The following is a 25,908-nucleotide window of genomic DNA, read 5'->3' as shown; positions in this document are numbered from 1 at the left end:
TCCCTTCCAACCCAAACCATTCTATGAATTCTGCACCCTCGTGGGTGCAGAATACTCTTAACAAGATGATGTGAGCTTATGGGCATATTTTGTGTAAGCTCTTGATAGGACTATCTACTTTTGATAGGGAGAATCTGCTTGTTTAGAAATAACTAGTGATAAAAGCTCACTCTACTTCTGTTTGTTTGGAAAGCTTTTTGGCTTGAAGAGGCTTTGGGTGGCTATGCTCTGCACTAGCAGAAGGATGCTGCTACAACTTGTGCTAAGGTTCTGATGACTTCCAGGTAGGAAGAGATGGTTAATGTGAATGAACTGAAGTTCCAAGTGAATGAAGTTGCAACTGTTGCTTCTGACTATTTTACAGTCTACCTTAGTTTACAAAACTGACACCTTACGTCAGCCGAAGTGAAGTATGCGTTTAAATAAAATAATATAAGGATGTTTTAAGTAATCAAATTAAACTTGTTCCCTGGGGAATATGTAGAAGCAGAGGTTTCCATAAGCTGTGTGAATATCTGTTAGCTAAAACACAGGCGTCTCGTCTTGGATCTGTGTGATCTTAATGCTTTTATCAATAGAATTATTCCCTTTATGTTTCTAGACTGTGATGTTGAAGGCTTTCTTTCTGACTGTCAAAATCCTCGTACCTCACCTGGGCTATCCTCCCAAGTTTTCTGCCCTACAACAGATGCTATCTATATGGGGCAAAACCTGTTTTGTAAACTCTCAAAAAAAGAGGGCTTGTTTAATTTCTGGGAATACAAAAGCTTTAGGCCAAAGGTGAGAGGTTTTTCTTCTGAAGTGGTAGCCAATATTGTATAAATTCCAACCTGAATGATTCTGTGATAATGTGGTTTGTATAGTTTGGTGTCCTGTTGACAGCTTTTCTTTTTAAAGTTATTCCTTCCAGTTGTCAGGCCTGCTGATGCAATTGAATTTTTTGGCCTGCTCTGTCAACCAGTTTGAGTTAAGCTTATGCTAGGGGATGTTTTGTGCACTCCCTTGGATAATGCTGGAGTTTAGTTCTAGCTGCTTAGGATTTAAACATTCAAGTTTACTTCCTGTTCAAACCAAGTACTACACTAGCTGAATATATTGAAACTTTTTAAAAAAGAAATTTAATGCCATTGGCCTTTGAGGCAGCACAGATTGGGTGCTTGAAAATGGAAGTGTCCCCTCTGATTTGCAATGAATTGAAATGCTGTCAGAACCAGCTAAAGAGACAGCCACTGGAAAAACTCCAGGGTCACCGTGTTACCAGTTTTTCAAGTTCATGGTAGTAACTCAAATGTCTCATTACATCCACAAAACAGGGTGCGTTGGAGCACTGTTCAGAAGTCTTCTGCTGAGGATGGTGTTTAGGATGCAAAGTGTGGCAGGAATGACTTGGCAGGTCCTGTGGGTGTTAGCAGGGTACCTGCCACAAATTAATTAAACTGTGGTGTGTTCCACGATGCCTCATGACACATCCTGCAAGAGAACACTGCTGCTGGGCTGCTTCCAGGGGAAGCATGGGGGCCGTGTAACATACCTGTGCACAATGCATCAAGTAACTGAGATGGCTGCTTCTCTGTCTTTGTTAAAGTAATGTTTGGAAATACAAGCATGACTAGCAGTCCAATGTACTTAAATTCATACAGTGATGTTCCCAGATAAATAATTGCTAGGAAGGTGCCTCTGTCAGGTTTGTACACGTGGGGTTCTGATTGAATATGGCAAAATGTAAATCTGGAGTTGGAGGCAGTTCTGAAAGCACAAAGCTGCTTCCAGATGCTTAATGGGAAAAGTGGAATCAGGCCAGTGGCAGAGTGTGTTTCCCAGAAGCGTTAGACCTTGCACATACTCAGGAGTTTATCCTCTTGCAAGCAGCGAATAGGCACTCTGAAGTCTGTGCTGTACTCAGAATTGAAACAGGTATAATGTGTTGGAATTAGAGAGGAATGTAGTCATCTGCTGATGCATGTAATCCTGGGATTACATACTAGATCAGTGGTCTTGCTTGTACATGTTGGCAAGCAAAAATGACAGAAAACATTGAATTTTTTTCTTTCAAGAGTAGAAGGTGTTGGTGATCTAAAAATGCCCTTTTTAGGTCCTCTTTGGAACTTACTTAAACTAATCAATTTTTTCAACAGAGAGAAAAAAGGCCCTTGATTTTCAATGGAAGTTATACTTAAGCTTTTAAAAGGGGTTTTGATGCTGAAAACCAGTTTTCCTTTGTGATTTCTTAAAATGGAGAATGATGAATATCTGAAATGTAGACTATATGCAAAGCTGATGAAAATGGACACGGAACTGCTTTTTATCTCATTGTCTGCAGATATGCGTTCCCAAGAACATCATTCTTGCTGCTGGGAATGAAAGCCCAGCTCAAGGCTTCACTTGAAAGAAATGTCTAGTGCCCTAAGCTCTGACTTACTAATGTATTGTAACCTGTCAATTTGCAGGTAAGCATTATGAGGAAGAAGAGGAGGAGGATGCCCTACCTGACTCAGATGCCCTGCCAGACTCAGATGACGAGGTGGATTTGGATAAGCCGTGTCCCATACAGATTGTTCTTGCTCATGAAGATGACCATAACTTTGAATTAGATGAAGCAGCATTGGAAAAAATCTTGCTTCAGGAACACATCAAAGATCTTAACATAGTAGTTGTGTCTGTAGCAGGAGCTTTCCGCAAAGGAAAATCTTTTCTGCTGGACTTCATGCTTAGATACATGTATAACAGGGTGAGTAATTTGGATTTTCCCTGCAGGAGAAAACTAGTTTCATATTTTAGTCATTTACCTTTGTATTTGTTGACTTGAGCACAAATATAGCAGGTCAAACTTTTCTTACTTATTGGGGGTGGGGAAGCCAGATACTCTGTTTCTACTCTGAAGAAGTGTATTTAAGTGACAGTTTTTCAATATAAATTTTTCTGCAGTTATCAAGGGAACTTACTGGTGTCCTGATGTAGGTGGGCATGAGAAAAACTTGAATGAGACAGCATGGTGGCCTTCTAGTTGAGCTTTGGGGAAGGGTTCATCTGAGTGTTCGCTTGGAGGAGTCTTGCTTTGACTTGATCTCCTGAAATCATATTGTAGCACTACCATTGTTGCAAAACGAAGAGTCGTAGATATTGGAGGACTAATTCTGCTTAAATCTGAGGTATAGCAAAAGGGAGGAAGTCTCCTGTTTGCTGCTTGGAATGTGTCTCTGAACATAATCCAGGAACTTTTAAAATCCCTCTAAGTCACTGGTTAATGAATGTCTGATCCAAAATTTCATTTCTTCTGGTAGTTTGTAGCTTTTGGCTGGTGTTGTCTTGTGTCTACTATACTTTGAACTCTTGGCTGATATGGAGAAGGTGGGGTAGGGACTCCTGTGAATGTAGCATCTGCCTGTCACAGGTTGTGATCTGTTTCTTTTAATCTGCATAGTAAATATTGACAATTCAGTGTTTTGTTGCTTTTTGCTCTTAAAAAAACAAACAAAAAACCCCAACCAAAACCCCCAACAAACCCCCCAAAAACCAAACCAAACAAAAAAACCCAAACAAACAAAACCCCTCAAAACCTCCCAAAAAGCCAGAACTGATTCCTTGTTTGGTCACTGTTTCTTCAGAGTTGGAATTCATGGTAGCAGAAACTAACCATGACTTAGTCTATTTTACCTTTGTGCTAGCTGGCCTGATAAGTCAGGACGAACCCTGTAGTTACAGGAAATAGGGGAATATTGCAAAGAAGCTGGCAGATGAAGACTTCCTTTCTCTCACTCCCAGTAGTGCCTGCTGTTGAATTCCTCTCACTGATTTGCCAACAGCTCTGTAAGAAAGACACTGAGGGTATAGTAGGAGAAATACAGAGAGCAACTGGTTGCTCCCTCTTTTAATCTAGGGAGGAATAAACATTTCATTGATATAGCTGTTCAGTGGGTGGCCTTTTGTGTGTGTATTAAACTCTCTCTAATGTCCTGTTTGTATTAAAAACAAAACAAAGCCAAAACCCTCAAACTACAAACAAACAAAAAAAACCAAACTCCCAAGAAGTATAGCAATCTGAGCGAGATGGTGGCTAGGTAGAGGTAGTGCTAGTCCCTTCCAAAAATAGAAGGGATGAGCTTTAAGCAAACACTCTAACTTTCAGATTGTGAAATAAAAAAGTTCATAAAGCAAAATTGATTGAAACACTATTTCAGCCTTTTGTAATATCATGCCTCTCTTCCCTTTATTGCACAATCACTTTTTTCAGTTTTCTATAGGTGTCCTTCAAATTACCATTTGTTTCCCTTAAGCTGAAGATGAAGGCAAACTTGGCCATCTACTGTAACAACTAGCTTTTGGTAAAAGCAGAGGAGTCTTGCTTTCCATGTGCTGCTTCTGGCCAGGCATTTGCATTCTGAAGCTGTAATGCTTGCAGGCCCTTAGCTGAGCTGATCCAACTCGATGCATCAGAAGACACTGCACTTTGCCGAATTGTTTTCCTGCCAGCAAAGTGATGTAAACTAGCTTAAGGAAAGAGCTGTTGCAAACAGATTGATGGGAGTTGGGGTTGAGAGAAGATAAGTGCAGTGCTGCTTCTTTTGAGCTCTGCTGAATTTTATCAAGTCAAATGATATCCTTTATGCTTATACAAACTTCAGTACAGGAGGGGAGGCCTTGGTGTAGTGTTTTATAGTGCTCTTTAGTCTGATTGCTCCATCTTCAGTCAGGCTTAATTACAAGTCTGTATTTTCTGTGAACTAAATACTGAATCCTGCACAAAATAATAAAGCATCTGCATTCATTTCATAATCAAGCAATTTTGGGATATCTTCCCCTGTACATATTAACATTTGTGATGAAAAACTTGCCAAGATACTTCAGAATCCCATTTTCTTGTCTTAAATCAAGAGCTGGAAGTCATGTGAAAAGTTACTGTTCTAAAAATCTCACCTGTGTCAGTTGAAGTCACAGGTAGAATTTTGGCATGGCTGAGATTGGTCACTATCTTCAGGGAGGTAGGCATCTCATTTCAAGCACTGATACTTGGTGTTATGATTGCTCATTTGAAATGGAACAGAATTTGTGGCAGATTAGCCACAAAACAGCAGCAGTTGTGTACTCAGCAAGCTGCTGTGATCTTTGCAGTTTAAGCCTTATTAAGAGTTGGGTGCAGTAACGCTAGTAACTTTAGATTTAAAGGCTTTTTTTACAGGGGTATGACCTTCTTAGCTTGCATTAATCTCCAAGGTTCACTGCATACTAATGACACTACGGAAATAAAGCTGCATTGGTCCTTTCATTAGTGTGGAATATATTCAGAGAGGTTATCTTTTAGGTGACTGATAGAAAATTGTAGTGCAGCTTCTAGCTTGGTTTCATGTAGGAACAAAGTCTTTTTTTTTTTCCCCCTCCTCCCATCCCTTGAATGTCTTTCAAGGCAACTTGATGGATGGAGACTGTTAAAGACAGAGGTAATAAGCAAGGAGTGCTTCAAACCGATGCAAAGGTCAGTCAGAGACTGGCTTAAGTGCGTCTTCCACAAGATGAAGCAGCTTCAGCTGAGGTTGTGCCTGTGAAGACACCAAAGTCTCCTGTGACATGAATCACATAAGAAATCAAATGTGGTCCTATCTAGTGCTCATTGAGGGACTTGTCAAAAGATTTGTGTAGTTTTGGTCTGAATTGCTACAAATAAGGATAATTTCTAGACCAAACTGGGAAAAAGTATTCTTGTATAAATGACAAATGGAACATACTGTTGAATAATGTAACAGATTCTTTTGCAGAAGTGAAAAGCTACAGTCCATTGACATATACCTGTGAAATATGATTCAGCATTGCAAAACTATCCTGGAATGTACTGGCCTGAAGCTTTAATTTCTAGAATGGTCAGTGGATGCATAAGCATCTTCTGGGATAAAAGTACTCCAGGGGAAAGTTGTTCAGGTTTTGTTTAGTCTCTGTGGTAGAGGTGTATGTACCTGCATGACAAAACAAAAAAACAACAAAAAAGAAAAAAACCCCAAACAACCTACCTGGAAGGAGCTGTGATTTTCTTCACTTGGATACCTGTGTCCACTCTCTGATTTTTTTTTTATCTGCTCATCTCATTTACTTTTGCCATGTCTGATCAAAGTATCAGAGCTGAATGGTGTGCACTTAGCATTTGGGAGAATGCTGTTGCAGAACTCCTTGATTGCCTTTCCCTCTTAGTATGGTTTGCTCTGCATGCTGCTAGGAATGTGTGCAGGTTTTCTTTCCAATCCCATTTTAGAAATAAGCATTTTCACTTGGTTGTATTAAGTATTTCTATTCTGTACAGCCCCTGGGTGCTCATGCTGTTTTCTGAGATGTGAAGAGATGTGTCTTGGTGAGCTCTTTCCTGAAACTGCCAGTGCAGAGTCAGCAAGGTAGAGACCATAGCCTAATGGATTGAAAAGTCTCCCCTTTGACCTTCTCAAAGAACACACTTTCCTGGCTGATAATCTTCTCTGGGCAGTCAGGGGCAAATTCATTAAACATCGCTTCCTCACCCTCTCTCCGCCCCTTCCCCCTCCTTCCTCTCCCTCTCTCCCCGCCTCTGTCCTGCCAGCATGCTGTGTTCTAGCCTGTGAAATAAAGGGTTTTTTTCTAAGTCTCCTCATCAGTTAAACTGTTGTCTGCCTACCACTTAGCTGTTAATGCTTCTTAGTTGCCCAGTACATAAACTACATTCCTGGGTTAAATGTGCTCATATAATGGCTGGATTCTTCTGTGAGACACTGTTCTGTGTGTTGCCTGTCCTTGAGGACTGACAACCTTGTTACAGTACCATCAGCCAGAAATATTAGCTGCAAACTGTACTTGACTCTCTGATAGCCTTTCCCAAAGTGGGCAATGTGCCACTAAAATTTTAATATGGATGGGTTGATTGACAAGTATCAAACTCTCAGTGTGACCTGTTCTCTTGAATCCTAATCACTTAGGAAAAAGTAACTGTGACAAGTATAGATTGTAGATCTTCTGGTCCTTGCCTATTCTCTTTGGCTTCTGCAAGCTGACACTCAGAGTCTTGTGCTGGTCTCTGTTTGTGCAGGAGCTTAGATACTTAGCTAGTTTCAGCAGTTGACCTGTTGGTAAGGGGGAGGGGAGAAGATTAAGTCAAGATCAGGTTTTTTGTTCCTTGCAGAGGTTTAGCTGCTCCTGTAGTTAAAGTACATGCTATTTACAACTGTGTTCAGGTTGAGTTCTCTCAACTGTGGGAGAAGAGCATGCGTGCAAAGTGGAATCAATGGACAAAACTGAGCTGTTCTCATTAGCTGTGAGTGCGTGAAACTTGAAAGCTGTGCAAGTATACTCTTCAGTGGCTGAAGAGTTGTGCAACCACTGAAATACAGTAGACTGACACAACATTTCTTTGGATGATCCTTGAAACACAGTAGAGTAGCATTGTGTTTTAATATTCAGTGTAGCATTGTCAGTCAGCTCTGGGGAAAATGAGAGAACAATGTGGAAGTCAGCTAAGACATAGTATGCTAAAAAAAGTAAAAAAATCACCTCCTTGGTTTTAACTAAGTTCCTCCTCTTGTTTTGTAGACTTCTCCATGCTGGATAGGTGGAAACACTGAGCCATTGACCGGGTTTACATGGAGAGGTGGATGTGAACGGGAAACCACCGGCATTCAGATTTGGAGTGAAGTGTTTGTAATTGATAAACCAAATGGAACAAAGGTAAGTGCTTGACTTAAATAGGTGTATGTCAGGATTTTTGCCTCTGTGGGTATACGTTTAATACCATGGGTTTCATGGAGACAGTTCAAATATCAGTTGCTTTCCTTAGCCTTCAGTAGCTGTATAACGTTATTTGGAAACCTTGTATCAGTGCAAGTATGAATTTTCCTGCTGGGCTGTAAGATTCAATCTCCAACAATAGTCCCATTCTGAGAATACTTTGTTTTGGCAAAGTCTGCTCTGTCCAGGCTGATGGGTGGGTTGTCCTGTGGATGTTGCAGAACTGTAATGGCTATAAATACCATATATAGACAAATGCTGCGATAAGAACAGTTCTGTAACAAACACTGTTTTTTAAGAGGTGAGAATGTGTAGAGCTTGTGTAGTGAATGTAATGCATGGCTGTTAGTATTGGAAAGGGCTTCAGTGTCTGGAAGCTGGTCCTTCCATACACTTTAACAGGTAGTCAGTAAAAAAGGACTAAGTCTAACAGTGGGGTAAAAGGCTTTAACTTTATTCTAATCGAAGCTGGTGCATCTTTTTTAAATCTAAGTCAGTTTAACTGCTAAGTTTGGTTGTAGGTGTTTATCTTCATGCTGAAACAAAGTGTTCATGTTATTAATAAATACTTACTCCACAATACTGGTGGTGGATCTTGAGCTATTCATGTTTTCCTGAACCATAAACTCTTGGTTATTTAACTTTCATACCCTTTGTATTTGCAAAGGAAACAACTAATGGCCAATCAATATGAGACACTGATCTTAGATAGTGGCTTAAAGGCATGCAGGAAGTTTTATCAAATTTCATAGCTAACCAAACAGTTCTCTGGCTAAAAAAGAGTTAAGTTGCGAGGATCTGTTTGTGCTCTGGGGACAAATCACTCGCTTGTTCTTGCTTATCTAATGGAAAGAGAAGGCAATTGTAGTAGATCACAAAGATGGGAATTGGACAGATAAACTCTTATCATTAAGATCATGAAATTCCTTGTCGTTCTAGCGGACAGTAAGTATCAATTATCTTGTTTTCTTCTGAAAATGGTTATTTTAAGATAGATACATTTTTAAAAGTAACCATCTCGCTCTTAGCTTTAATGAACTATGCTGGATTGTCAGTTCTTCCAGTGAATAAGAGCTGTCTGCTACTCTGCACTGTACCTGCACTGGGCTGAGGAAGGCTATTTCTGTAGGAGAGGGTAACTAGTGTAGCAAGGCCAAGGATGTAAGGCTGCTGACATAGCCCTCTAGTTGTTGCTTACTTAGCTGTAGGGGTGTACAGGCTGCTGTACAGCAGCAGGGTGCTGACTGAGGTTTAATAAGTAGATATAGAGGCAGAGACTTGACCTACTTGAAGTAGAATTTATCCCAATGGCTTGGAGTTTGAAAGTGTTAACAATTTGGTTAACTGTTGCTGCTCTTTAAAACTCTCTAGGTTGCTGTACTACTCATGGATACCCAAGGTGCCTTTGATAGCCAGTCCACTATCAAAGACTGTGCGACGGTTTTTGCTCTGAGCACCATGACGAGTTCTGTCCAGGTGAGAATACCTGTCCTGCAAGTAATGGCAGCTATAGGAGCCCTCTATCCTGAACACGCAAAGAATATCTCCCTAGACACATTTTGAAAGTTCACCTGCATATCTTCCTAAAATCATCGTTTAAACTTTCATATTTAATCTTATTTTCAGTATATATACTACATCAGTTTATCTGCGGAATCAAAGTTATCCAAGGCCAAGCTGAGTTAAATTGCTGACTGAACTGGGGAATCACAAAAAAAGATGTCAAAGTAGCAACTGCTTCTGTACAGTTGTGTTACAAAATCTGTTTTAAGACTTTAGATACAGTTTAGGATGAAATTACACAGTGATCAGCTAAACTTACAATTACTGCTACTGTTGAATTTCTGACAATTCTGTTGTGCTATGCCCAAAACTATTTTAAGCTTGTGCCTTAAATGTGCCAAAAGTTAGCACGTTTTGGAGGATAACAAGTGATCTTCTTCAGACATGCTACAACATCCTGTACTTGGGTCAGGGCAACTCCCAGGATCAATATGGGCTGGAGGATGAAAGGATTGAGAGCAGCCCTGCTGAGAAGAACTTGCGGGTACTGGTAGGTGAAAAGCTGGACACGAGCCAGCAATGTGTGCTCACAGCCCAGAAGACCAGCCGTATCCTGGGCCACATCCAAAGCAACATGGCCAGCAGGTCGAGGGAGGTGATTCTGCCCCTCTACTCCACACTGGTGAGACCCCACCTGGAGTCCTGCATTCAGCTCTCAGTCCTCAGCACAGGAAAGACAGGAAGCTGTTGGAGCAGGTCCAGAGGAGGGCCATCAAAATGATCAGAGGATTGGAACACCTATCCTGTGAGGACAGGCTGAGAGAGTTGGGGTTGTTCGGCCTGGAGAAGAGAAGGCTCCGGGGAGACCGTATTACAGCCCTCCAGTACTTAAAGGGGGCCTATAAGAAAGATGGGGACAGACATTTTGGCAGGGCCTGTTGCAACAGGAAAAGGGGTAATGGTTTTAAACTCAAAGAGGGCAGATTTAGACTAGATATAAGGAAGAAATTTTTGACAATGAGGGTGGTGAAACACTAGAACGGGTTGCCCAGGGAGGTGGTAGATGCCCCATCTCTGGAAAGACTCAAGGTCAGGTTGGACGGGGCTCTGAGCAACGTTGAAGATGTCCCTGCTTGTTGCAGGAGGATTGGACTCCATGACCTTGACTGGTTCCTTTCAACCCAAAGATTCTATGAAAGTAACAGGAGTATGTAAAACACTTTCTACCCTGCGGGATGGTTTTTGGTGGGATGGTTTTTTTTGTGCTTTTTGTTTTGTTGCTGTGATTAAGATAAGTTGTGAGTTATGCATTTTTGAGTTTAATGCTGCTATTGAAACAGTCATGAGCTCCCTGGATAAAATCAGTTTTCTTGGAAGATTTGAAAGAAAAAAACAAGTTAACTAACTACCCAGTCATTTCTGTGTCAGGATGCAGCTGCTGGATCACTGAATTGTAGAGCACTGGGACTTGAGGGTAGCAACAGATGTGACCTTCTCAATCCTCCTGTCTCACACCTATGTAGTGATTTGAAGCATTCAGCAGTCTTCTCCAATTCCTTTGTGACTTCTTTCCTTGGAAAGAAGCTGTTCTGAGAAAGATTAGGGTAGTCAGCAGTACTTTTGTCCCTAGCACTTCATATAAAGAAGTGACTTTTGTTTGAGATACCTAAAAACAGACTACACAAATGTATCTTGAGTATTTTTACCCCCTCCAGAAACTACTTGAAAGCCAGCAACTGGAAGGGTGCCACAGAATGTAAGATAATGGTTTCGTGTTGCACTGTAATTCTTTTACTGTTCCTTGTAGGTATACAACTTGTCGCAGAACATTCAGGAAGATGACCTTCAACATTTGCAGGTAAGAATATGCTGTGTTTATATTAAGCTGCTTCTGAACTGATACTCTTGACATTGTTCCTGAAGTTACTGCTAATGTAACTGATTTGGGAGCTGCCTGCTACTTATGAGAAACATTGGAATTTTCGCCTTTTCCCCTAAAATAGGAAAATGGATGGTATTTCATAACCAGTTTCTAAAGAAATGTGGGAGCTTGGGTCAGTGCAGAAAGAGTTATCTTTTACCCAGAAGCCTTCTCTAGTTTTTCAACTGAGAAACTTTTACAGTTTTATTTCTGCTGAGAAACAAAAGCAGGAAAGAGTTGTCCTCTCTTTACTGTGAGGTTTTCATCCCGTAATGGAAAATTGTGGTCAAAGGCCACTGAATTCTGGCTTCATGTCAATGGTGCAACAGCCTTATCTCCTTAACTTAAAACCTGTAGCTTTAAAGGCTAGCTTGTGTATTGAGAAATGCCTGCCTGTGCTCAGGCCATGACCTTGTCGCAGCTTAAAACTGTTTTATGTGTCTTCTGATTGAAAGGACTTCTGTCTTGGTCAGTGCTGCAAAAGACTAGCTGCCAATACTGGAAGTAGAAGAGCACTAACTAAACATAGTCTTGTGATGCTGTTCTCATTTAACAGAGTTGTATTACTGGGCCAACACCACCCAAAAAAACCCAACCAAGCACTGCAAGCAAAAAAAGCCATAGCTAACTATTTGAAAGCCAGACTCTCCTCATTACTTTGGTCCTTTGACAGCCTCAGTGCAATATGAATAACACAATTCCTTTCTGTTATACCAGAGGGTGGTGTGTATATATATATTTGAGGGAAGGAGGGATAGTGAAGGGTGATAACTATAAGCAGTGGGTTGGGGACACCCATACATTTGAAGTTGGGGCAAGGAATTGTGGGCTGAGGGAAGGAAAGTCTGAATTTCTCTTATAACAGGAATTTCTGTTATTCTGAAACATTGTTAGTCTATGGGCTGCCTCTTCCCTGTAACAGGGAAGTGAATGGGGTAGGGAGTTAGGATCAAATCAGCCAGTCTCATGTGGGTGCTTGGCCACTTCAGAGCTTCTTTTGCACAGGGTGACAAGAGCTTGAAGTTAATATGTGTTAAATTAGTCTTGTAAGTCCTTAGATGCTATTGTGATCAACAGAGGGGGAACTGTCCTTTTAGTCTTGCAATTTCTTTGAGATGTTCTAGGAGTTAATTTTAATGTAGAAGAACAGTTGCCTGACACTAGAGGATACTGGTATGCTTCCTTCATCTCAACCTCCAAGATCTGTCAGGGGGCTAGCATGGATCAACACCTGACAATATTGACCTCTGCTGAAACAGCCAGCACAGTCCATAATTTGTGTTCTTATGGGTTGTCTGGCCCACTCAGTCCAGTGACAAATGCTGCTGCTGGTATTCAAGATGGTGAAAGCAATGAGAGGAAGACAGTTGACACTTGCCTCTATACTGGAGGGAAAGAACAATTGTCAGTTAAGGTCATGGGCTGAAGTAGAGATCTGGGAAGCTGCTGGACTTGGCTTGTATTTAAATGTCCGATACATTGGCTCTAGCCAAATTGCATGAGATTTCCAGGAATAAATCTTTTGTGGGAAGTAAGGGGCAAATGTTAGACTGGCTTACCTTCTTAGCCGAGGAAACAAGTGTTGGAAACTGGCTTGCTGCGGGATGCAGCCAGCTTTTCTCTGAGAATAGCCCACAGGCCACCCACGTAGCATTGCAGTGCTAAGTTTGACAGTTATGGAATGGCACTGTGAAACCAGTGGAAATCATGTCTCCTTCGTGAATTTTACTGAGGATTGGTGTACTTGTTGAGGTGTATTGGCCATTCTCAACCCATAATAGGATTTAAGTTTGAATGCTTTATTTCCTAGTGTCATAATAGAATATTTTACAGTAGAAAAATGTGTTTTATATGTGGCACCCTTACACTCTTCTTTCTGTCAGTTGTTTACAGAATATGGAAGACTAGCTATGGAAGAAATTTATCAAAAGCCATTTCAGGTAACTATATATGTTAAAAGGATCTTAAGCAATTGAATGTGTAGAAAATGAGCTCAGGATAATTTATGAAGAGACGTTAGTTGGTCTGAAGATACCCTGTTCTTTACAAGACTGATTTTTCCTTCCCTGTCACCACATTTCTTGGTAAAAACATGATGGGAAGATGCTGAAGAGAATGTTTGTGCAAGTGTAGCTTTGTGCCTGAGTTCAAAGGCATAAAAGGAATGAAAGTGTCAAATGATGTGCAGACGTTAAGGAGAAGTGTAGTGCTGCTGCCTTACTCATTACTTTGGGATATGGTTGCTTGGTGGTACATGGTTCTGAGTAAAGGTCATGTAGCCTCTAATAAGTAGCATTGAGGAGGGCCATGTTGTGTTTCATTTACTTGAAGTGTTGCTGCTTCAGTGTTAAAAGTCACAAAACTGCTGCCATCTCCTGCCTATTTTTCTGGGCCAGAGAAGGGTTTGAGGCTTCTTCTGTTTAGTGGAGACAAAGACTGAGATCTCTTCCATCCTGAAGTATCTTCCTTAACCTATAAGGATACTAGTTGACTGCTGTTAGTGGTGAGTTTTAGGACTCTTGTGTGTCTAGAATATTCAGCCTGCAAGTATGTCACTGATGTTCTTGTGAAAGGCCTAGGCAAGATGCATTCTTCATAAAGCACATCATCTAATATGAGTAATGTCAAGGTTTGTTTTCTGTCTTCAGCTGATGGGAGAGAGGACAGTGTAATCCCTGTGGGATAGCAAAAGGCAAACCCATGGAACAGGGAAGCTATCTTTTTGAGACACTTTGAGTACTTCCTTTCAGATAAGGAGTGAGTTGCATTTGTGTGTTTGGTGTGTGGGTTGGTTGTGATTGGCTTTTTTTTTTTTTAAAAACAAGCAAATACTTGCACTGCAAAGCTACAAGGTTACTTCATTTACAGCAGCCAAACTTAGAAATTTATTTACTTAAAATAATCACACGTAATAGAATTTTTGAGCTTAGGAATGATGCAAGCCACTCACTGCCATTGTTCTTCTGGTTACAGACACTAATGTTCTTAATTAGAGATTGGAGTTATCCTTATGAACACGCATATGGCTTGGAAGGAGGAAAAAAGTTCCTAGAGAAAAGATTGCAGGTATGTTATCTCCAGTAGTCCTAGTGTGGTCTTCTAACTTAAGTGACAACTTACCATCAAGATAATGATGCATGATGAGCTAACTCTTTGTGCTAATAAAATACATTTGTGATATTTCCACTCACAATGTGCAGAGTTGTGGGGTTTAGAACTTGATGTTTTTAGGTTCAGGAATGAAAACTTAAACACAATTTTCTGCTCTTACTGCTTTTAAACTGATATTTAATCTTAATTGCAGTACTGCAAAACTATTAGCAGTTCTTACTGCCTTTTTTTTTTTTTAATTCAGGTAAAGCAAAACCAACATGAAGAGCTACAGAATGTAAGGAAGCATATTCACTCCTGTTTCAGTAATCTTGGCTGTTTCCTGTTGCCCCATCCTGGTCTTAAAGTTGCAACAAATCCAAATTTTGATGGGAGGTTGAATGGTAGGAAGCTTTCCATTGTGTGTTTCTTGATTCAGATCACTGAGTTTATTTTCTTTTATAATGGAAGTTAAACACTGAAATGGTTGGCTATTGAAATGCTTGATTAGAAAAATGTAGGGCTAAAAGTTGAAACTACAGAATCTAGAAGTGTGCATTGTGTGTTCTTTTCAGTGGTTTAAAGGTAGAGGAGTTAGGCAGGGGGAACGGATATCTGTGTGTCTAGCTGTTGATTGTAGTCTGATAACTTGAGACATATGTAAAGGTCATTAAATAAAGATTCTAAAGATAAATAAGGATTCCAGAGGGGAGAATTCACAAAATTAAAGACTTTATTTTCTTAAAATTGAAAGGCTTTTCTCTAAGAACTTGCAAAACCAAAGGTCAGAACTAGGATGACTTTAAAATAAAAGCTGTAGGCTTCTGCTACTGCAGAATGAGAGGCAGTCAGCATTCCTCCAACTGCTGCTTGTCCCCCAACAGATGGAAAGTCTCAGAATGGCAAAGGCTAAAAAAATGGGTTTGTGATAGTGGGATGCCAGCTGCTTCTGTGATAAGGTCACAGACCTGTGGGATTATTGTGTAAGATGTTGGTGTAATTGGGGAAATGCACTTCAAATATTACCAGGACTATGGAACCTTGTTCTCTCAGTCTGAAGTTAAGATTAAAGAGTAGGTAGAGTTTACCAAAGCTATACTATGTATTTAAGCCTTTAAATATCTTAAAAATGCAGTAAGAGTTGTGACACTGTATCTTGAAGGGTCATGGGTTTTCAGTGTTCCTTTAGGAAATGCAAGATTGAAAAGAAAACTAACCACTTTTTTTTTTTCTGAAATTGATTGAATTTGACTAGATATAGATGAGGATTTTAAGAAAGAACTGAGGAATTTGGTACCATTACTGCTTGCCCCTGAAAACTTGGTAGAAAAAGAGATTAGTGGATCCAAGGTGACCTGTAGAGATCTTGTAGAATATTTCAAGGTAAGCAAACTCATACTAATTATTTCTGTTAATGGCTTAAAAGAAAGTATTCTAATTTTAGGTCATGTTGTTCCCAGAGAAGATAAGATATCTAGGCTGACACTCACTGATCAGCTCACTTTTATTTCCATTTCATTAGCCTGACTTTCCAGAACTGACACACAACTTCTTAACAGTATATACCTTAGCAAGCTACTATTGGCGTATTGTGGGTTTTTTGTTGGGGTTTTTTTGTGTTTCTTTTTTCTTTATAAATAGTCTGAAATACTTCAAGCTGTATTAGAGATTTTTTTTTTCCCCCCCTACTTTGAAATCTTAGTTTGTCTGAATATTGCCCTTTTTTTAAAAGACGTTCTTATGTAGATTGTACAGATAGAAAACCAGCTCTTAAACTGCTAAGTATGCAGTGAAAATTTCAGATACTCCCCTCTGGATTTTTAACATGCAAGGAAGATGCTTTCTGAACACTTGCATGTGCAGCACCACTGTATGCTTTGAAATATTTGTGTATGATACTTGCAGCTGTTAGACTCTTGAGCTGTTTTGGTATCATGGTGACACCAGCAGAAATGTGGTAACATAATCCTTACATCATCAGGAATTGGTCTGGTGCGTGTAACCTTTTTTTTTTGAATTTGGAGCAATTTAGACTGTTGGCTTGGTAAGGAGAAAGTGGCACTCATTCCTAAAGCCATTAATGTTGCATTACTACTTTTGAGCATGCATGTTAAAGGTAGAACAGAGTTGGGCTGATGTTAAGAAAGAAGTTATGCAAAGGAGGAATCTGAGACCAGAAGTCTTTAGCACTTGTAAAATGAAGTAACTTTTTACAAAGGAAAGACATGATGTGGGATGCAGAAATCATGGCTGTTCTGACAAGCATAAAATCAACACTCTGGAGCTTGTATGTTCAGTCTCTGCATTTACATGGTTGCATGCTGCGTTTTGTTCCACTTTCTTTCCTAGTAAGACCTGAATCCTATGCAGTGTAGGGAGTGTGCATTCAACAGCAGTTCAGAAAGGACTGCGCCCTAAAAACAGAGTGTAAAACCTCCTCTATTGAAAAGCTGCGTGATTCATGTCCCATATCCAGTCTGGGAACAGTCATGCAGTGTACTTGCAGAAACACTGTAGTTACATAACTAAAGAGGACTGCTCCCTTGGGACTGTGCAATCTAAAGCTGAGATCTTGAATTCTGAGTTGGAAACTGGAGGGCTTTTGCTTGGAGGAAATAGCTACAGAAGCAAGGAGGGTGTCGAGGGAACAGAGTCCTGTGTAACTATACATTTTTGTAGGTTGTCCTACAACCTAGAGCATTTGGTATATAGGGAGCTTGATAACCTTGTTTTCTCCTCCTTTATGGAAAAAAATCCTTAGGGCAGAGGCTTGTAGACAAACTAGGGGGGAGAGCATGAAGAAGAATAACTAACTGCCCAGCCTCTGAGGGTCTTAGAGTGGCCTTGTTGGTCTAACTTGCACAGCTTGTCTAAAGTGCTGAAATGGCTACTGCTGCGTGCTATGCCCCCTCCATTAATCTGTCCCAAATTGCTGTGCCATGGGCCATCTTGTGAGCTGGAGAAGACATGAAGGATGTGTTCTCTTCCAGCCTTCTGAAACCCTGATGAAAGAAAGAACACCTAAGGGTTGGTGAGGTGGGGCACAGAGGGATAGGCTGCCTGCTTGCCTTCCAGAACTGTTTTGGCAGCTCAGCTCTGTAATTAGTGCATTGATCTGCTTTTTTTCCTCCCACACTTCAAGGGACCAAGGCATATGGGGAATTGTAAGTAGTGGTTCTCCCAAGCGCCGGGGTGTGTTTGGACAGACCTCTTGCCAGAAAGGCTGTGTGAGATAGTAATCTTCACTCTTTTCTTTTGGTGAAGATTCCCTGCCTAGCAAAGACCTCCTTAGGTATTTGAGGGAGCAGAAACCTGCTGTCAAGCCTGTCACTTCTTGAGACAGTGGCCATGTCTCCTCAAGGTGCTCTACTACCCTGCTAGGCCCCAGCCTCAAATGCACACAAAAGTAAAGGGATTAAAGTACTAGGGATATCTGTGAGAATGCCAGACTCATATGAAGAAATTTGCTTAATTGTGTATTTACATTATTACAAAGGAATAATTGGAGCTCTATATAAATCCCTCTTCTCTCCTCCTCAATCATAAATGTTTAGGAAGAAGAAACCTTTTTTCTTTCTCTCATTTAGGCTTATATTAAAATCTATCAAGGAGAGGAGCTACCTCATCCGAAATCTATGCTGCAGGTATTTTATTTTTCTTTCAAATAATCTGATGGATGATGTGTGCTTTGTAAGTTCTTTGCAATCTAAGACATGACTGCAGCAGGTTTGAAGCTTTCATACAGAGCTGTAGTTTTTGAAGGAGCTGTATACTTTGAAAGCCATCTGAACTGTGTAGCCTGGGTACACATTTGTGCCTTCCCTCAGTTCCATCTACCAAATGAATCGGGGGCATATCCGATTGGTTGGGTTTTTTAGCTGCTTCAATTTCTAAGCATGCGTTTCCTGTAATTTGCTGTTTTGTCAGTATCTTTCAGACTGTATTCAGAGGACTTCTAGCATCAGATGCAGCAGATAAAATGGAGGGGGCTTATAGTAATGCAGCTGTTGTCACTGTCTTGCAGTGTTGGGCTAAACTATGTGGTTTGGTTAGAATTGGATAACTGCATTGAGGTTTCTTTTCTGGGTTGATCCAAAGAGGATGTAATCAGCTTTAAAGTGATCTGAACACAAACTGATTGTATAAAGCTGTGTGGTGAACCCTTGAATTGTTTAGGATGAAGAACTTTCACCAAACTGTGGACTTTAGGGTCAGTTTTAACCATTTTGTGTTTCTAAAGACTTGGGTTTTAAGCTTCCTGTGTCACTTCATTAAGACATGACTGTTCTGGGTGTTTTCTTGTCCTTCAAGGAACAAAATCTTTAGACCTTTGGGGAGTTCAGAAAACTTAACCACAATGAAACAAAGCCTGCTATCATTTCCTCTACCTAGCATGCCATAAATGTGGCTGGGGGATAGAGAAGATGAAATCTTGCAGCATTAGCTAGAATAACTGCCACTGACACGACACAGGTTGAAAATAGTCTTAAATTCATACAAATTATGACACAGAACTACACATATATAATGCAGAAATAATACCATCATGCTTCTTTCATCACAGGTAGTGATGTATCAGGATTAATATTTAATACTGATTCTTATTTGCTTATTAACAACAGAGCATTCAGAAGAGATTGCTCATTATGAAAAGCCTGTACAAGCACGTGGGATTTTGTCTGCAGCTGTACTAGAAAGCTAAAGAAAATGTTCTCCTAGTCAGTAATCTGTTTTAATGTACATTGCTAACCTTCACTTGTTTTTGTGGGGCATTTTCCTGGCAATCCAAAGCTTTGGAGGTCATGGGGGTATGTTGCGCAGTGTAACTACATATATGTAACTACCTGGTAATGCTGCATGGTGCTCAATGTTTTCTAGGCAACAGCCGAGGCGAACAATCTTGCTGCTGTGGCAGGAGCAAAAGACTTGTACAGTAAAGGCATGGAGCAGGTATGATGACACAACTTCTTCTAACTGCCAACATGCAAATACAGGCCTTCAGCTTTAATGTTGTACTTGGTGTTGGTTGTGAGCATATTAATGGAGAAAAGTAGCTTAGGGCCAGTAGTTAGGTGTTTTCTGCACTCTGCTCAGAGGTTAGATGTCTGATGCAGCAAAACTAAGATACTTTGAGACAGAAATTGCTGGGGAGGTATGGGAATGGATGTGTTTGTACGATACCACCTGTTAGGTCCCCCTGCTGCTCTTGACAGACATCTTAAAATCCTGTGACATGAAATGGGCAAACAGGTGAGGCGACATTTGGTGGGCTGGGGTCACTCAAGGGTAGAGTTCTAGTATTATAGTCTCATGCTTCTGAATTACAGTCATTCATTAGCTGTGAAATGGAAGATTTAAAATTATTCTCAAGTTTAAAAAAAAAAAAACTTAAAATACAGCTTTTTCAGACAAGATAATTCTTGTATATGTAACTTCCCGCTTGTGGCTTCTCTTGAAGATAGTGACTTATACCACTCCAAGCTGAATGTCTGGATGGAATTCATACTTCAGTGTAGTGTTATGCAAGGTTTTATCATAGGAAATTCTGAAAACAATTACGTATCTTGTAAAGCTTAACAGGACTATGCTTATCATGCAACTCTACAATCAGAGACAGTATGTTGTAGGTATGTTAACATGCTACAAACATAGCTCCCCATTAACTAGGCTAATTTTGGTTTTATTCGCTGAAGTAGTTTTCTATTTTGAAATTGGAGTAAGACCTAATGCTAGTGGCAGACAAGCCAATTCTCATTATTAGCAGGCTGTTTTGAGAACCCTCTGCTGGTGTAGAGGGACTCCTTCATTTGTTTCCATTTTGGAAAATCTCTTGAAATAGTACATAGGTTGTTTATAATAAATGCCAAGTCTGCCTTCCTACCTTGAATCTTGAATGGCTGTTGAGGTACTGTAGTTGTAAGACTTCTTATTTGGGGCAAGGAATAAATGGGAACAGATGTTCTCTTGAACAGACTTTGTTTCCATAGTAATGTTCCCCAGTACTTTATATTTTTATGTCACTGTAGAAATACACACAAATGTCTTGAATTTTTTTTTTATCCAGATGTCTTAAATGATGTTCTAAATGTGGCACAGCTCCGAAATGTCTATTTTTGGGAACAGAAGTGGGAACTCCTTGAATTTAAGACCAGATTATATAAAGATAGTTCTTACTGTAATTTGAGTTCTCCTCATGAACCAAAGCCTTCCTTTGCTGAGTCCACACCGAAATACTGTCCCCCTAATGACCTTAAATGTAAGGAACAGCAGGTGCAGTCACACAGAGTATACGAAAACAGTGGTAGTTATTTGCATGGTGGTCTTGGAGCTGCCAATGCATCTAGTGTTTAACACTCTGGGCAATGTGAAAAGACCATTCTGGAGGATGAAACTAGTAGCTGTTTTCCAGGGAGTTTTGCCAGATGTGGAGGACTTCAGTATGAAAAAAGCAGAAAGGTGCTTGTTAAACTTGAGCAAGGGGCAGAGTGGGGGGTGTCAGCATCTCAACAGTGAGATTTGCTTTGAAGCTAACCAGTGAAGCCATGCATCTTGTGAGGCAGAAGGGGGATGCTGTACTCTGAGGAATTGTGTTCTGCTGAAGGGATAGCAGCAGGAGAAAGTTAAAGTTCTTGCTTCACTCAAGGCATGGGACGATAAGCACTGCGATCTGACTACTTTGAGGCAGGACAGGCAATGTTGTTTGACATCAGATGGAAAGAATCTTCAGTTTTTAGACATAGTCTGACTGTGAGGATCTGGAGGAGTTGAAGCTCATCTGCCACATGTATATGTCTGGTCTACATAATCTCTAATCATAGTCCTCAAGAGGTCAGAAATCAGTCTTACACAGTAGAAGTCCTTGGAGTCTAACCATTTTCATACCCATGCTGATTCAGGGAGAGGAATATGGTGGGTATCCACTTGAGACAATGGTCTCGTTCCTTCAGCAGAAACATACTCTCACAAGTTGATCAGAATCAAGCCTAGAGGATGGCCTAGGCTAAAGATTTCAGCAGCTAGTTCTTGTTAATTCATATCACCTGGTAAGTTCCATGGAGCCTGCTAGTGACAGCAATAAACAGGAATAAACTTGCTGAGTGGGTAAAATCTACCCTGTTTGCCCAAGTTCTGCACTGACCCTCTCATTGACATGGGTGACCAGGAGTAAAAAGCTGAGGGAAGGGCTTCTGGCCTTCAGAGTTCTCCTTAACCTTCCTCAAGCCAAGCTTTCTCTGCCTCCTGGTGTTCCTTTATTTCATCTTTTCATAACAAGAATGTACATGTGGCCAGTGTCCTGTCCTTCTGGGCTTGCCCAAAGGGAACAGCTGAAAGTATGAGTTCAGTCATGTGCTATAGCTCTGTATGTGATTAGGCAGGTGGGCTCTTACTTTGCATCATGGTGCAGCACCTTTAGCTGCTGCACTTGAGACAGGACTCTAGAGCTTGCAGAGCCAATGTAGTGTGATGCTGGCTTGAGAGGGGCAGTGAGGAGCAGGTTTGCTTTCTGTGTACAGCAAAAGATACTCAGGGTGTGATGACCTCATCTCTGATTGCTCTAACAGGTTTGTGGGGGAGATAAGCCTTACATTGCCCCATCAGACCTTGAGCGGAAGCACCAGGATTTCAGAGAGTCAGCTGTCAGGCAGTTCTGCTCTGTGAAGAAGATGGGAGGGGAAGAGTTCTGTCGGCGCTACCAGGAACAGCTTGAAGTGGAAATCGACGAGATCTATGCAAACTTTGTGAAGCACAACGATGGCAAAAACATCTTTTATGCTGCTCGTACCCCTGCCACTCTATTTGCAGTCATGTTTGCCATGTATATAACCTCAGGACTGACTGGGTTCCTTGGTATGAACTCTATAGCTACCCTGTGTAATCTTGTGCTGGGGATGGCTCTTATATCGTTTTGTACTTGGGCATACGTTAAGTACTCTGGGGAATTCAGAGAAGTTGGAACAGCCATCGATCAGATTGCTGAAGCTATATGGGAACAGGTTGGTATCTTTTTTAACACAAAATCTTCCTTTCTTGAGCAGACGTATCAAACAGTTTCTGTTAAGTGCTGTGAGTGAAAAGCTGGTGTAGACCTAATGGAGAATGCTAGTGCTGCCAAAGGGAGAATCAGGTCCGAAGTAAGAGAAATCAGCTCTCTCCAGTAAGAGGTGCTGCACACAAAGAATGTTAAACAAGCTTAGGATATTATCAAAAAAGTGTTACTTAAAGGCCTTACTAAGTGCTTGGGCAGTACAAAGCGGAGTGACTTTAAAAATCTTGTTACTTTTTTAGAGCAAGGAATTCTGCTTTTGAAGGTACGTTTAAAGTGATAAACTTGCCCTATGGATGTGGTGGATAAAATGTCTCGGGTGGTGTGAGAAGTGGGGAAGGCAAGAAGCTGCTGGTTCTCACCTCACCTGATGGTGTGACACTGGAGGGCTAATGAGACCTCAGAGAGAATTGGCTGATGACTTCCAGCAACCAGATTGGCTTGCAGCAACTGCTACAAGAGGATGTACAGCAGATTTCTTCCTTCAGGAAGACTTGTGTTATCTGTGACAACTTCAGTTGGTGCAACTGCTGTTGCAAGAAATATTTGCCAGAGAGACAAATTCCTGAAAGAAAAGACAACATGAGTGTAAGAATACCAAAGCTGGAGGAGAAAGCCTTCTGTACAGAAATTTTGCTGCCTGAATCCAGTTGACACCCCCGTGTCAGTAAAGCCAATGTAGAGAATTCTTGACCAACTCTTACAAGTAGTGTTTGGAGCATTCCACATAGCTATGTCCAGTGCCAGCAGAAGGGAAACACCTTGGTGCTGTTGTTACTGGAAGTAAAGGGCTCACTGAATTTACCTGGGATGACATCAAAATGGGTCCTATAAGGCATGAGCAAATAACTAACTGGAAGCTTCTATACAGAGGCTCTCTTCTACATCTGAAAAATGACTCTGTTCAGAGGCTCATCATAGGCAGTGGTACACTAGACCTATCTGAGCAACCAGGTAAAGTTATGAGTTACACTAGACTGGAAAAAGTAGATTTCTAATAATAGGAAGGAAATGAGCATCAGGGTACTAAATTTTGATTTACACCCCTAACTAGTGATCAAAACTGAGGCTCTCCTGTACCACTGTAGCTTCTTGCTTTGGAGCTTGGCGCTGAAGAGTGCTGCAAGAGAAGTGGAAGGTGTCAGTTCTATGTGTAGTATTTGCTGAGTGCAGCTGCTGCTGTAGGATACCTAGAGCACATAAGGCTTTATTTGACTGTTGACCTTCCCTGGAGGGCGGAGAACTTGGCTTATGCTAGCAGGAGATTGCCTTTTGTAGGATAGAGGAAGGTGGTCTCCAAAACAGCTTGCTGGTTGTGTTCCTACAGTTGCACATCACCAATAATATGCAAAGCACCTACAGACCCTGTCTGAGTCACTGTGATTATATACCATGTTCTTGCTGTTGATTTTCTAAATCTCTGCCTTTCTTTTCCATCCTTGCTTCAGAGGAATCCCAGGAAGGTGAGAAGTTACTGGCAATCAGTTTCTTTTTCTGACCTTGATTGACTTTTTCTGCTGCCTTCTAAGAGCTGCTTTTCCTAACAGCTGAATTCATGTTTTAGGTGTTTTCCAAACTCTTTGAAGTCCTTAGACGCCGAATGATTCGCCGTGCTCTTACATCAGTGCCACGACAGCGACTTTCATCCAACAATAACAAGAAGAAAAACTAGCCAGTATTTTTAACTTTCTTTATGTATCTGAAGTGTTCACACTCACACATATAGGACAATAAGCTGGACCGTCTGGGCCGGTCTGCATAAATGCTGTAACCATACCAGACTGCTGCATATAGGGTATGGAATTGCACATCCATCTTCTAGGAATTGTAAAGTGGTTTGAATTTGATGAAATACTGCTGTATAGGAGGGATATCACTTGTGTTCATAACATGTGACTGATTTAACTTCATTACTGTAGCAGCAAAACTAATTTCTCTTTCAGTTCATGCCAGTTTGTGTCAGACTTCAGCATTCTAAGTTTTTTCATTATTTCAAGTCTCAGTATGGTTTTTATATTTTATTTTCCTTGGTTACCTCATTTTTTTGTTTCTTTTGCACATTTCTCATTCCACAGGTGTTGAAGCCCATGAGTGATAATTTGATGGAGGATCACATGAGGCAGTCTGTAAAAAACTCTATCAAAGCAGGCCTGACCGAGCAGGTGTCTCACCATGCCAGACTAAAGACAGACTGACAGTTCATCTCCTCTTCGACTCTGCCCTCTCATCCTAGACATGCTTGCTGTACCATGAGAACTCAATAATAATAATTAAAAAAAAAAAAATAAACCAAAGTTTACAATCAACTGTAGAAGTAGTTTAGTGTGACTGGCTTCACAGATTGCTGCCATCACCTGGGAAGAGTAAGTTTGTCAGTGCTCTGCTTCTAAGACAAACTCGTGCCATAGAGACTGCTGGGGGTGGGAGGGTGGGTGGCTCTTTTACATATAGTTCTGGTGAACCGTGCATGTGTGTGTGTGTGTGTCTGGGGGGTGTGTCAGGGGAGGAATCTTCCCCCAGTGTTTGAGTTGATGCGGTCTTTGGCTTACAGTGGGAATCTGTCCTCTGCAGGAGGTAATTTCAGGGAAGATCAGACCCACTTTAAGGTGTGCTCTCACCAAATGTACGCAGCTCCACAACGAGTGTTTCTCTGTATTGAGTGTATCAAGTTGGTGAAGCCATTTAAAGCCACTACATTACAATATGTATCTTGCTTCATTGCCTTTTATACCAGTGTTACACAAATGCATGTATTGGTTCCTCATGCCGCTGACAGCAGAACTGACTTGGGAGGGAGGCAGTGGGTCAGAGCATATGGTGTCTTGCTTTGAACTTGCAGACCTGGTCCCAAGGGAGGTGCATATCAGAACTGAGCTGTCTTTTTCTGCAGTTTAGCCTTCATGTATATAATATTGCCATTCTACTGGGGGAGAAATTCCATCCAAAAATGTTGCCTACAGCTACCGAGCAATGAGTTAGGATTGTCTGTACAGTGTGTTTAGTTTTTATTTTTTAAGAAATCACAAATAGGGCATGTATATGAAATATAAATATATAAATACAATTTTGTATCAAAGTTTTGTAGTTTATGGCAAAACCTGGTTCTGTGGTAGCTAAGTGCAGTCCCTGTAAAGGAATGTTTGTGGCTCATGTACATGTGTGAATGCATCAACAATTTGAATTTTTTGATATATTTGTGATATTTACCTGCCTTGAGCACTGCAATCTCTCACCCCCTTGGGAAAATCAATGGGAATGTTTGTTGTGAAACTCTTGTCTTCTGTTGCATTTTAAAGTTATTTCCTGTAATTTATTTTCAATACATGATTAAAATCAGTTGTGTATATATGAAATGAAATTTGTGCTTATTTTTAAAAGATGTTTGAGTATGTGTTCTACTACATAAACTAAACTATGTCAAATACTTATCCTGACAATTATATGAACAAATTGTCTATTGTACTTCATAGCTTTCTGTTGAAGCTGATGTTCCTCTCATGCTTGTCTCTGAAAGATAACATCTGTCTAGCTCATATCCCCTCCCTGTATAGGAAAACTTTATGGTATTCTAAAGCATGCTTCTTGACTTGTAGAGTTGCTTGTCAGCTTCTGCCCT

At 40.7% G+C, this 25,908-nt stretch overlaps 1 protein-coding gene across 1 annotated transcript; it reads left to right on the top strand.

The window, feature by feature from the left end:
- Nucleotides 1-1,244: 1,244 nt before the first annotated feature.
- On the top strand, nt 1,245-24,919 carry ATL2 (atlastin GTPase 2; the record flags this gene model as incomplete). The annotated part of the gene is made up of 13 exons (XM_010293654.1): nt 1,245-1,276; nt 2,448-2,728; nt 7,540-7,674; nt 9,106-9,210; nt 11,045-11,095; nt 13,042-13,098; nt 14,132-14,224; nt 14,514-14,652; nt 15,504-15,631; nt 17,836-17,892; nt 19,127-19,198; nt 21,811-22,242; nt 24,368-24,919. Coding segments are annotated over 13 exons (1,702 nt in total), but the record flags the coding sequence as incomplete, so codon positions are not given.
- Nucleotides 24,920-25,908: the final 989 nt, after the last annotated feature.

Source organism: Phaethon lepturus, unplaced genomic scaffold (genome assembly GCF_000687285.1).
Source record: "Phaethon lepturus isolate BGI_N335 unplaced genomic scaffold, ASM68728v1 scaffold35268, whole genome shotgun sequence".
NCBI lineage: Eukaryota > Metazoa > Chordata > Aves > Phaethontiformes > Phaethontidae > Phaethon > Phaethon lepturus.
Note: the sequence above shows the minus strand (reverse complement) of the source record. Positions and strands in the feature narration are given on the sequence as shown.